General features: G+C 49.6%; 1 protein-coding gene across 2 annotated transcripts in view; it reads left to right on the top strand.

Moving 5' to 3' along the window:
• Nucleotides 1–13,083, top strand: part of TOP1MT (DNA topoisomerase I mitochondrial) — a 1,598,136-nt gene that overhangs the window by 890,170 nt on the left and 694,883 nt on the right. For both annotated transcript variants that reach the window (XM_086966300.1, XM_086966301.1), the window contains one exon: nucleotides 10,062–10,184. In XM_086966300.1, coding sequence (XP_086822426.1) covers nucleotides 10,062–10,184 — 123 coding nt within the window. The remainder of the gene's footprint in view (nucleotides 1–10,061; nucleotides 10,185–13,083) is intronic.

Raw genomic sequence — 13,083 nt, 5'->3', positions numbered from 1 at the left:
AACACACTCATTACCCCCTTCAACACCTCGCCATTAGCCCTCACGTCTCAAGTATGCACGGCCCAGGTAGTGGGGGGGGGGGGTGCCTGGAGTACATTACCATCGTAGTCCAACGCTCCTCCAACGTCCTTCGACAGAATCCAAGAAAGCCAGTTCGCAATTCTCCACAGCGTTATCTAACAGCACAAATGAGAGGAAAATACAAGAAGTGCGGGCACTGCGGCTCAGCTCCAGAAGTTCAAGTCACAACCGTAGCCCAGACAGCGGTAAATATCACTCATCTTCATTGGCCGAGTGGAATCCTTCCTGTCCCTCTTCTCCGTGTCGTCGGTCCGCAGCATGTTCCCTCCTGAGGCGCTTCACAAAGTCCTCCGCCTGTTGCGGGTTCGTAAAGAAGTGCTGCTTCGCCTGATGTCACTCTCAACTTCGCAGGATACAATAGGGCATAGTCCACCTGCAGCTCTCTAAGCTTTTTCTTGACGTGGTGGGCCTTGGGTCGCGTATTACACTTGCTTGTGTAGCCATGCGGTCATACTCCAGGGAGAGTCTGTATGCCATCGGCAAGGTGAGCTGTAGCTGCATTCTACCGCCTGTCCATCCCCTATGTGGTCCGTACCGTTGCTCCTGCAATGGCTTGGTACTTGAGCCCCCCCTGCCTCCCCCCCCTGAAAATTCCTTCTGTCGCCCATCACAGTAGGGGCTCTCCTTCCACTCTGAGGATCATGAATCTAAACGTCAGGTCGATCCTAAAACATCAGCAGAACGTGTACGATCTGATTGAGAATGAAGCCCAGGATATCCTCGCTTTAACTGAAACATGGCTTCAGGAAGCTGACACTGCCATTCCCAATCTAGTATGCCCTCCTGGCTACTCTATGTACACACTGAATAGATCATCTAGAGGGGGGGGGAATAGCCCTTATAGTGAGGTCCAGCTTCTCCTGTGTGTGGAACGGTCTCAAGACTGCTGGTTGTGAAAGTGCATCGTTTAAAGTCTCTGTTAGCCCAGAATTTACCTTCTCTGGTATGGTGGTGTATCGTCCGCCGGGCAGTGACGTGGCGTTTAGGAATGCCTTCCCGGATATTGTTGGCACCTTGATCACCTACTGCGCCAATTTTTCTATCCTGGGTGATTTAAATCTGCACTTCGATACTCCTGCCAGTCTGACCACTCGTAGTATTTCCTTGGACTTAGAGGCCTTTCAACTTTCCCAGCTGGTCTCCCAGCCTACTCATTCTGGGGGGCATATTCTTGACCCTTTCTTCACCAATTTGACAGAGGCTAAAGTCATGTCGATCACTCCTGTAGAATGGTCTGATCATTATCTGGTATCCATTTGCTGCCCTATATCTGCTACCACTTCTACCTCTTCAGCTAGACGAGTACCTAGGAGATCCTGGAATAAACTCAGGCTGGAAGACTTCCATCATCTTCTGTCAGTGGAACCCCTGGGCCCATTGAACAACGTAGAGGAGGGGTATGATCTCTTTTGCTCTTGGCTCACTAGGGCTCTGGACGTTCTGATACCTATTGTATCGATGAAGATCAATCCACGTGAGTCGAGTCCCTGGTATGATGGCGCTCTGCGCGCCTTGAAGGGAGCTTGTAGACGGGCGGAGAGGGCCTGGCGGAAGACATATGGGGCTGAGTTAAAAGCTGCATATGCCGCGTCCGTCAAGCTCTATCATCGGGCCATATGTCGTGCTCGAGCGGCCTTCTATGCCGATGAATTCCGGAACAGCACCAACCCGTCGAAGGCCATCTTTAAGGCGGTCAAAGATCTTATGGCAAAGCGTATTACCTCCACGGCTGAGAGCTCTGTCGCACATTGCGAATCCCTTGCCTCCTATTTCTTGGGAAAAGTCCAAGCTATATACCGGACTTTCCCTAGTATTGGGACCACGTTCGGCAGCCCCAACGAGACACCCCATCAGGTCACCCTGCTTTCATTCCCCCCTCTGACCTCGGAAGGGTTTGATAAACTTGCTTTGCAAGTTAAATCTGGGTCTCCATCTGATCCAGTGAGGCCTGCTCTCTTTCGAGACCAGGCCTTTATGGGACGCCCTGTTGTACGTTCCCTTGTCAACCTCTGTCTGGAGTTGGGGGTAGTTCCAACTAGATGGAAGCAGGCGGTGGTGTCTCCGATCATTAAAAAACCCTCCTTGGACCCGTCTAAGCCGGAAAGCTACCGTCCCATCTCGCTGCTACCCTGGCCAGCTAAGCTGACAGAGGCCCATGTCAATCTGGCCCTGTCAGAACATCTAGCCCCGACCAATGCCCTCGATCCCACACAAAATGGCTTCCGTGCTGGTCACAGCACGGAGACCGCCCTTCTTGTGAAGGTGGAACATCTCCGTGCGAGGTTGGATGCTGGTCAGACGGCGGCGCTGATTTTGTTAGATCTCAGCGCCGCCTTTGACACTGTATCTCACAGCATCCTCCTGCATCGGCTCGAGGAGATTGGCATCGGTGGCCAAGCGCTGCAGTGGTTCCGCTCCTTCCTGGACAACCGTTCCTTCTGTGTTGCCATCCCTCCCTTCAAGTCCAGGTTCCAGCCTCTGGCCATGGGGGTTCCGCAGGGGTCCTCGCTGAGTCCCACGCTGTTCAATCTTTACGTGAGACCGCTGGCTGATGTCGCAAGGCAGTGGGGCCTAACTTTGGTCTCATATGCCGACGACACACAGCTGGCGGTTACTCTCAGCGGGGATGCGGAACAGGATGCCCCCAGGTTTCAGTCTGGACTGAAGGCGGTGGCTAGATGGCTGAAAGGAAACTGTCTCCAGCTTAATGCCACGAAAACGGAGGTAATGGTTGTCGGGAAGGGAGTGGAGCTTTGGGGCGATCAGTGGTGGCCGTCTGAGCTGGGCCCTACTCCGACCCCGGTGTCGGAGGTGAAAAATCTAGGGGTCTGGTTGGACGCTGGTCTCACCTTTGTAGGGCACACCAAAAAAACTGCAGCCTGCTGTTTTGGACTGTTACGAGGTTTAAGACCAGTTCTTAAATTCTTTGACGCCCCAACCAGACAGCTTGTAGTCCAGGCAACCATCATCTCTTGCCTGGACTATGCTAGCTCTCTTCTGGCTGGGGCCAACCAGGCTGAGTTAACTCGCTTGCAGCGGGTTCAAAACGCCGCAGCGAGAGCCATTGTTGGCCTACCTAGATTCTGCCCGGTGGCTAATGTCGTCCGCTCCCTACATTGGCTCCCTGTTAGGAAGCGCATTCTTTTTAAGGTCCTTTGTTTGACCTTTAAAATCCTGAGAGGTATAGGCCCTGAGATCTTGTCCAACTGTATCTCCTTTTATGTTCCCACCCGCAACGTTCGGTCCCAAGGTCAGGCCCTTGCTGTTGTTCCCAGATTCAGGCTCAGCAGGATGGGGGGGTCGTTCTTTTAGGGTGAAAGCAGCACTACTTTGGAACACCCTCCCAGTTGAAATCCGTCTGCTTGAGGACCTGCTGTCCTTTCGAAGAGCCATTAAAACATTTCTGTTCTAGTTATCCCTTTTAGGTCTTATTTTTTTTCCTGTTGTGTTATATTTCTCCTTGTCTCTGCGCCGGGACGCTCCTTCGCTGGAGTCGCTGTGCGCATAATAAATTAATATAACATAACATAACATAACATAACATCCAGGAACTTACGCCGCTGTTCCTGCACCACAGGCGTGAAGTCCAGATAAATGGAGAAGTTGACCCCATCACAGGAGAGTGTACGGGCGGTGCGAGCTGCACGAAGAGCCGTGTCTCTGTCCCGATAGTTCAGGAGACGTGCGATGATTGGACGCGGCAGGGTACCAGTGGTTGGCCGTGGCCCAAGGGACCGGTGCGCCCGTTCCACAATAAATTGTTTAGAGAAGGCCTCCGAGCCAATCGCTCCAATCAGAATCTTTTCCACATATGTCTCCATTTTCCCCACATTTGTCGTCTCCGGCACACCTGCCACACGTATATTATTGCGCCGACTTCTGGCCTCCAACTCCTCATTCTTTGCAGCTATTACCCGTAGCACATTATCCATTCGCGCCAGTTGTGTTGTGTGGGTAGCCGCCGTATCATCATGGTCAGAAATACGCTGTTCTGCCGCCGTGATGCGTTCCTCATGAACGTCCATCCTTTGCACCACAGCATCCATCCGTGAAGACAGTTTATCCACCTTGTCCACTATAGTAGCAAACCCCTGTCTCATTTCTTGCATCATCTGCTGAAAGTCAGGGGTAACATGTTGGGGGACAGCGTCAGTGACAGCCGGGGAGGATCGGGAGCGCCCCGCATCTTGCGCAAGGCGCGACTCCCTCTTGGCCGCCATCGAATCAAAGGACAGCTTCGGCTGTTTGTTGTCTGGTTTGCCTATGTCAAGGTGCCTGTGGCCGTTCACGGCAACCACAGGGTAATGAGGATGCACAAACTGACCAGCAACCACAATGCGGCGTAAGCCAAAGGGGACCCCCCGTCAACCACCCGGTACTCACTGTCCATAGGAGGCTCAAGGAAGGCCGTAGCTCGCAAATACCGTCACCCTCACAGACGAGGTGTCCAATCCACAGCGTAGTTCGGTAGCAACAGAACGATGGAATACACAGGTAAGAGCAGGAGGCCCGCACGCCCCCGACATCAGAGGGAGACCACCACCACTGTGGGCCAGCATTCAGGTAGCAAGCACGCCAATCCACCTCCGCAGTCCGCTCCACAGGTGGCAGAAAGGAAAAGCACAAGGCCAGCAGTAGTGTCTCCTAGGCACCAGTACTCCACACTGTAGGCCAAGCAGACAAAACAGTGCCCCGCAGCATAGTCATATTATCCGCATGTGAGGCGAGAGGTAGCGAAAATAGTGCAGAATGCACAATCCCCTACAGTCCAACTGCATCCCCCGCCAGCGTCGATAACTGCAGCAAAGAATGGCGCCCTCCGAGGTGAGCGTCCCCGGGCTCACGCAGCCCACAAGACCAGGGGCGCCAAGTCACAGCGGCCCTGCGCCAGAAGCCCACAAGGATGGAGTCCGCAGAAATCGTCTACAAGGCAGAGCCGGCCGTTGCAGGGCTACCGGCAAGCAGAGGGAGCGGTGAAGGACTACAGACAGACAGGGGCACGAGCAGGTAAGACACCCCGCCTCACCCGTCCACACAATGGCCGCCGCCTCACACGGCGCCGGCTCCAAGGGCAGCGACGCGGCTCCACAGCCTGCAATCCCGGCAGTAGGCACAACGGAGCTCCAAGTGCCCAGCGAGGGCTCCAGACCGCCGTCCCTCCACTCCGGCAGCGAGCACTCCAGGACAGCACCGGACCGGGAGGTCCCGCCGAGGGGCGCGCGCGAAGGCCCTCCCACCTCGTGGTGCGCCGCGGGCTCAGTTAGTGCGGCAAGCCGGCCAGTAGCGCTAGTCTTCTCCAGGGCACCTCACGGGGACATCTTCAAGCAGGCATAACTTCGGCCAGGAGCATCGAAACTGGCTGCAATTTAGACCGGAGGTGTATCGGGCCAGTCTCTTCAAGGATTCACGGACAGAGGAAGAGCAGGCGATGGTAGAGCAGGATAATTAACGGATTATATCTCCAGGCTGCAGGAGCCTCACATAAGTGCGGCCATGCTGCTAGTGCTCCCTCTAGCGCCCCACGTCCCAAGTAGTTTACCTCCCTCTCAGCCTCAGTCTGGTACTCTGACATTCTGGTTCTAATCTCACCTAATGTTTCAGATGTGGGATTTGTGCTACATATATTTGATATACCATTTTGATTTCTGCTTCCAGCTTTTCCAGGATCCCTCTGATCATTCTTAGCACCCCAAACTGCTTAGCAATGCACTTGCCGCGGATTACTACCTTGAAGGTGTCACATAATATGGAGGGTGAGTTGACCAAGACATCCTTTAAGTTAAAAAAAAAAAAGAACATATGCCGTAGGGTTTAGGGAATTTGAAGGACCAGACATACAGGGGAATGATCAGGCCGAATGTGCGCAAGATGTTAGACAGAATAGGACCATTTTGCTAAGCCGTTAGATACCAACCACAGATAAATTCCGGGTCCAGCAGTTGTGTGGAGGAAATACAGGTGCCATCGCATCCACTGGGGTGTGCATGCCACCACGCATCTAATAGTGCGTTATCGACTAGGAGCGAGTTTAGTGTTTCTGTGGCTTGTGGGTGTTGTAGTTTTAGTGCCCGAACGATCAAGATTTCCTTGTAGCCCAACATTAAAGTCACTGCCCCAAACTATCAGGCAAGATCTATATTTTGCTCTCAAACTCCAGATATGGAGTAAAAAAAACAGGGTGGTCCGAGTTGGCTCCATATATGGCCGCCATAATCAATGGTGGAGAATAAAGTGCACCTGCCAATACAAGATATCCATCCTCAGGTCTATGTGAGTGTGGCCGTTGGGCCAAGAAAGCCCCTTTTTTTTAAGTAGAATGTCTCCTCCCCTAAAATAGTTGGGAGTATGCAGATGAGTAGGAGTCACCCCACCAACGGGCACAGCGCCGGGCCGTGTCAGTAGTGGATAAATGTGTCTCTTGCAGAAAGCATACGTCTGTTATATCTTGTAAGATAGACATGCATGAGGCCGAATTTGCGATGGTTATTGATACCCCGAAAGCTCAATGTTAGGAAAGTTACATTCGTCATTAATTATTTGTTGAGTATGTGTACCATATCGTGTACCATATCGTTTCTTGATGTTGCCCTCAGGGGTGTAAGGGAATTGTGCCATTTGCAATAGTGGTGCAGCCTCTTAATGAAGCAATTACCACAGACCTGGGTTAGCTTAAACAAGGAAATGGCGTTCCCCAGAATTAACAAGCCCCTTACCCAGTGTCCAGTACAAACCTCCCATGTCCAACCCCCACTCACTCGAACCCCCCAATCGGTTTGTGATGTACTATCCTCCGCATCCAAGAATCCCCAACTTTGAAATACAGTGAACATGCAAGGGAATTATCCTGTTAGGGCGCATGGACTCTCCAAGTATGCTCCACTGCCTGGAGGACAGGGTGGGTGAGAATTGTAATGTATTTGGAGATTACAAAGGGCAACATAACACATTATGTCCAGACGCTTATATTGAAGCACGCTTCTTAGGGCGTTCTATTAGTATGGTTGCAGTACAGTCTAATGTGGTATTTCGGTACTGCCCTAATATGTGGGTTTCAGTCATTATCACTGATGCAGCCATCTCCAGATGGTGCGGTTGAGTTGTGTGGGTGCGATACGGTTCTGCTTAGTTGATTCGCATGGGTCATGGCAGCCTTGTAATCTGTTAAGTAACGTGGTTTGCCGTACGTATCTACGCGAAGTTTGGCTGGGTACAGGATGGCGTACGGTATTTTTAATTGTTGAAGGATTCGTTTTGCTGGTAGGAAATCTCATCTTGCCGAGTGCTCCCCTGATGCCTGATCACCCCCATTTCTCTAGCTTTCTGCAGAATTGCATCCCGGTCCAGATAGTTCAGTAAGCGGGCTATTATTGGCCCAGACCCAGCAAACGATGTGCCTGCTCCACAATGAAGACCCCTGACAGTATTGTGCCAAACAGTTCGCGGAGTAAGACTCCAGGTAGTCCTCCATCCTGGAGATGGCTGTGGATTCAGGGTTTCCAATATTTCTGAGATTATTTTTTTCAAGAACTTGATTCTAGGTCCTCGTTCTTTGCGTGGATGAGTTCCAGTACCTTATCCATTTTTAACAAGCGTTTTGGGTCTTCTGGTAGGGCGTCATCAGCATCCGAGGCCTGGATTCCAGTTGTGCAATTTGAGTCATGCAAGTGTACACTCTGCTTCACCTGATCCAGCTGGTGAGCAAGATAATCTATTTTAGAGTGGATCGTTTTTAGGCTGGACTTGACCTCTAAAAGAAGAGAACAAATATCTTTGTCTTGCACTCCAGTATTTTTGGTTTCTGTTGCCTGTTCTTCCGCCTCCTGCAGTGGCTCCCCATAACATCTGGTTCGCCGGTTTTCAAAGACGAGCTTGGATTGTTTGGTATCTGTCTTCCCCATCTTATGGAAGACAGTTGGCACGATGGATAGGGAGCAAGGTAGCGTGGGGGAATGTCGTGGACTGCAGACAGGCAGCCTGTTAGTGTTGCGTGTGTTCAATTCCGGTTTCTATGGAGTTACCTTCACCATGGCTCGCTGTCTTGGCAATACAGTTGCCCCATCGGATTTCAAGTAGCCTCGTTAGTTGTTATTGTTGGGGTGGATAAGTCGTAAGTGTCTGGGGCGGATCTTGTGGATATGGATTTGGTTTGTAGAGTTACTTGTCTTGTGACCAGTCACAGCTGGGCCACCACTCTATCAGCGTAAATTCCTGTCAGGTCCCGGCTTCTGCGCTCCCAGAAGGCTATGGTGCGTCTAAGCAGGTCTAGTATTCCTCCCTATGCCCTTAGTGAATGTTGCCCCCAAAGTGGGTGCGTACTGATTTCTGAAGCACTCTAGCGGGGTGATGAGACCGTTTGCTTGCTTATGCTTTAGGGGGTGCATCTCAGTCATTCAAGGTTTTATTAGCATTCAAGACCCCTGCACAGGGGATCTATGACACACAGTGTAGAGCTGCGGCACAGGGAGGACCAGGCCAGCCAAACACCACCATGGAGAGTGTTCTTCAGTGAGGTGACCTTGTGGGTGGAAGAGGTGAAGTAGAAAGCGTGCGGCATCCAGTGTTTTCTTCCACAGCCGTCAGGAAGCCACGCTCCCCACCACCCTCCCTTGCAGTGACTCCTTACTCTGTGATTGCTACTGCTGGGTTCTGTAAGAGGGGTGTTCGGTCGCTGGCAGCACCCTGCCGTCCACCGCAGTCTATCTTGTGCGGGGCCACTCATTGTCCACTGCTGGTCTCTTCCCAGATTTCGGCCCAGGCTGTCGTTCAGGCCTTCGTCAGTGCGGGCGTCCCAGTAGGGGCAAGCTCCGTACCGGTGCGGAATTGCTGACTTTCTCTTGACGTATGGGTGTGCAATCTCCGGCTTCACACCAGATGGTGACGCGTGCGGCTTGTCCTATCTCTCGTAGCCTGCTTTGCTGTTCCTGCGGCTAGCGTGGTCGTGCCAATATCTGTGCTCAAGCAGCTCTTTGACCGTGCCCAACAGGTTTTATAGGCACCTGGCAATAATGGCGTGCATTTGCACTCTATTTTTGTCTGGAAAGTATTTGTCACCTCAGATTATGATGGATAGTTCGCTCAGCTGGCAGAGCTTACTCCTGGTGTAGCCATCTTGCCACTGGCAAGACCACGCCCCCCTGGAGACCTCATACCATTAAATTCTATACTTGGTCTTAGCACCAAGCCAAGCTTAAGTGAACATTTGTAAAAGTGCAGTGTGGAACAGCTAACCAAAGAACAACACTGTAACCAATAACCTACAATCTCCACAGCAAGAGGGAGTAAAAAAACAAAAACGAAAATGGTAAGAAATTTGGGTAAAAAGAAAAACAGATACAGGGTCAACATTTATGGGGAAAATAAAACAAAACCCAAAGGAAACTGGGGATACCCATTCCTTTAACTCCTTGATCTGCTCCTTGTGAGTTACCCATTACCTTAATTATTTTGGTTACAATTAGGGTCTATTCTTCCTGTGTACTGTTAAGTTTCCTTAGTTGAAGATACTGAGGCTATTTGAATCAGTCACTTGATAAAGTAAATGTTATTTCATGCTATAGAAAACTTCATGCAAACTTTTAGTTGAAATGCAGAGTTTTAGCCTAAAAAAACCGTTAACATCAAAGACCCTAATTATGGCCACGTCTAGTAATGTGCAGCCACAGAAGTTGTTGTGTTGTGATCCTTTGTTATAAATGTCAGTTTACCTCCTGTAAGAGATTAAAACTGACCCATACTATTTGACATTTTATTCACAATTGTTTCAATTAAATTGTGAATGAATGAGAGGTAACACATATAAACTGTTGATGTCAAAGTATGAACTGTATATAGCATTGCTACTGTGAACTGTAGTTAAATGTTTAAATTCCTCTGATAAAATGAAAAAAGTCAATTTCTTGAACTGATACACTGCATAACCACAAGACTAACATTCTCTATTGAATATTTTATAGTGTTTTGTAAATTTCATTTACTTTTAGATTATGACAGAGGAAGAGAAGAAAGTAATCACTGATCTGGACAAGTGCGATTTCACCCAGATTCATAAATACTACTTTGAAAAAAATGAGGCCAGGAAAGCCCTGCCCAAGGAAGAGAAACAGGTAGGCATGTATACTATGCATATTCTTGGCTACACTTTTGTAGCTCCCTAAATAATGAGCCTATCCCATATTAAAGTGTTAAATGTTTCTTTAAAAACGTAATTATCACTTAGATGTTTTATTCTATTTTTGTTTTGATTTTTGGCAAGAATTACCCCAGTGTGTGTAGTATGACAGGTGCATTTAGTTTTCATTTGTTTTTAGTTTATTGTATTGTTTTTCACTTTACCTTGATTTTCATTGTTTGCTTCCAAATGCAATTATGTTGCATTACCTTTTTTTGGATGTATACTGTGTAGTAAATGAAGGTAGCTGGTACTTATGTACTACACACTGCTGTACCCACTAAGAGCGAGAGCGCCTTATAGTACAGGTTTAGTAGTTAAAAAATATTTATGAAGAAGTTGGAAATAAAAGGAGTATCTACACATGTAGGTGCCAGTCTAACACCATTAAACTCATTTAAAGAGCTACAGTTGTAGATGGCACTGTGTAACCAAGCTAAGGGGATATAGGTTAAATTGAAGTATTGGTGTGAGTCACTTTTGTATTCGTGTGTCAGTATATACAGTCATCTAAATGATCATATGGCCAACCTCCTTCAAAACATCACCCCCAACCATACATTGCAAAAAATGCTTATCTTCTCTTCCAAAAGTTCTGACTGTTGTGTTTTTCAAGTTTAAATCCATACAGTTTTCTTTGTTATAGCAGAAAGGTGTGCATGCCTGTCAGTGTGTGATGACACAGAATATTATGGTTAATATCCTTTGATAGATCAGGTCCTAAATCATCAACATGGATACTAAAACTCGAGTTTCATCAAAAAGCAGCTTACTTTGCCTAAAGTAATTAAAGAGGGCAGTTGTATATCTATCGGTGGGCCAAGATGCAGTCTTGTCCGAGACCATTATTGATCCTTGTATTTTCTTTTATATATACCATAATGACCTAGTCAAGTCAAGTCATAAAATTTGTATAGCGCACTACATACCCAGAGGGTTTCAAGGCGCTTATCCACGTTTTAAGCTGCTTTCTGAACGCTAGGTGATTCTGGGTGAGGCGAAGGTAAGCGGGGAGTGAGTTCCATGTTTTGGCAGCCAGGTATGAAAGGGATCTGCCTCCCATGGTGGTCTTGTTGATGCGAGGTACAGTGGCGAAGGCTTGGCTGGAAGAGCGAAGTTGGCGGGAGGGGGTGTAGAAGGACAGTCGAGAGTTGAGGCAATCTGGTCCGATGTCGTAGAGTGATTTGTGTGCGTGGGTAAGCAGTCGGAAAGTGATCCTCTTATTGACGGGTAGCCAGTGGAGGTCTTTAAGGTGACCAGAGATGTGTTCGTTGCGTGGGATGTCTAATATGAGCCTGGCTGAGGCGTTTTGGATTCGTTTTAGTTTCTTCTGGAGTTTAGCGGTGGTACCTGCGTAGAGGGTGTTTCCGTAGTCCAGTCGGCTCGTGACTAGAGCGTGGGTGACTGTTTTCCTTGTTTCGGAGGGGATCCAGCGAAATGTTTTTCTGAGCATGCGAAGAATGTTAAAGCAGGAAGAGGATACGGCGTTGACTTGTCTGTTCATGGAGAGTGAAGAATCCAGGATGACGCCAAGGTTCCGTGCGTGGTCTGTCGGGATGGGTGCTTTTCCGAGGGCTTCCGGCCACCAGGAGTCGTCCCAAGCAGAGGGGGATGTACCTAAGATGAGGACTTCTGTTTTGTCTGAATTCAGTTTCAGACGGCTTTGTTTCATCCATTCGGCGACTTCTTTCATTCCTTCGTGTAGGTTAGTTTTGGCGGTGCTGGGGTCCTTGGTGAGAGAAAGGATCAGTTGAGTGTCGTCCGCGTAAGAGATGATGTTGAGGTTGTGTTGGCGGGCGATGGCCGCGAGGGGGCTCATGTATACGTTGAAGAGGGTGGGACTGAGTGAGGATCCTTGAGGTACGCCGCAGATGATTTCAGAGGCCTCGGACTTGAATGGTGGGAGGCGGACTCTCTGGGTTCTTCCGGTGAGGAACGAGGTGATCCATTCCAGTGCTTTTCCTTGGATTCCGATGTTTCTGAGGCGTTGTAAAAGGGTGCTGTGGCAGACTGTGTCGAAGGCTGCAGAGAGGTCGAGGAGGATGAGGGCGACTGTGTCTCCATTGTCCAGTAGAGTTCGAATGTCGTCTGTTGCTGCGATGAGGGCGGTCTCAGTGCTGTGTTTGGCTCGGAAGCCAGATTGTGAGGGGTCGAGTGATTTGTTGGCTTCGAGGAAGGCGGCGAGCTGGTTGTTGACGGCTTTCTCGATGACTTTGGCCGGGAATGGAAGAAGCGAGATGGGGCGGTAGTTTTTGAGTTCGGTGGGGTCTGCTGTTGGTTTTTTCAGAAGGGCGGTGAGTTCAGCGTGTTTCCAGTCTTCTGGGAAGGTAGCGGAGTTGAAGGAGCAGTTGATGACGTCTCGGAGGTGCGGAGCTATGACGGAGTCTGCTTTGTTGAAGATGTGGTGAGGGCATGGGTCTGTGGGGGATCCAGAGTGGATGGAATTCATCAGGCGGATGGTGTCCTCAGTGGAGATTGGGTTCCAGGCGTTAAGGGTGTTTACGGGGGGAAGATGGTCAGCAGATGGTAGGGTGGGTTGGCTTCCGGGTTGGTTGTCAAAGCTGTTGTGGATGTCAGCAATCTTGTTGTGGAAAAAAGAGGCTAGGGAGTCGCAGAGGGTTTGAGAGGGGGTGATGTCGTTGGAGTTGGCCGAGGGGTTGGAAAATTCCTTGACGATGTTGAAAAGTTCCTTGCTGTTGTGGGCGTTGTTGTCAAGTCGATCCTTGAATGCTGTTTTCTTGGCTTTTCGGATCAGATGGTGGTGAGTACGGGTGGCGCTTTTGAAGGCGTCCTTGTTGCTGGTGGATGGGTCTTTTTTCCAGGCCTTTTCAAGG

The sequence above is a fragment of the Lissotriton vulgaris genome, chromosome 4_1, assembly GCF_964263255.1.
Source record: "Lissotriton vulgaris chromosome 4_1, aLisVul1.2, whole genome shotgun sequence".
Taxonomy (NCBI): domain Eukaryota; kingdom Metazoa; phylum Chordata; class Amphibia; order Caudata; family Salamandridae; genus Lissotriton; species Lissotriton vulgaris.
This window is presented reverse-complemented; position numbering and strand designations above follow the sequence as displayed.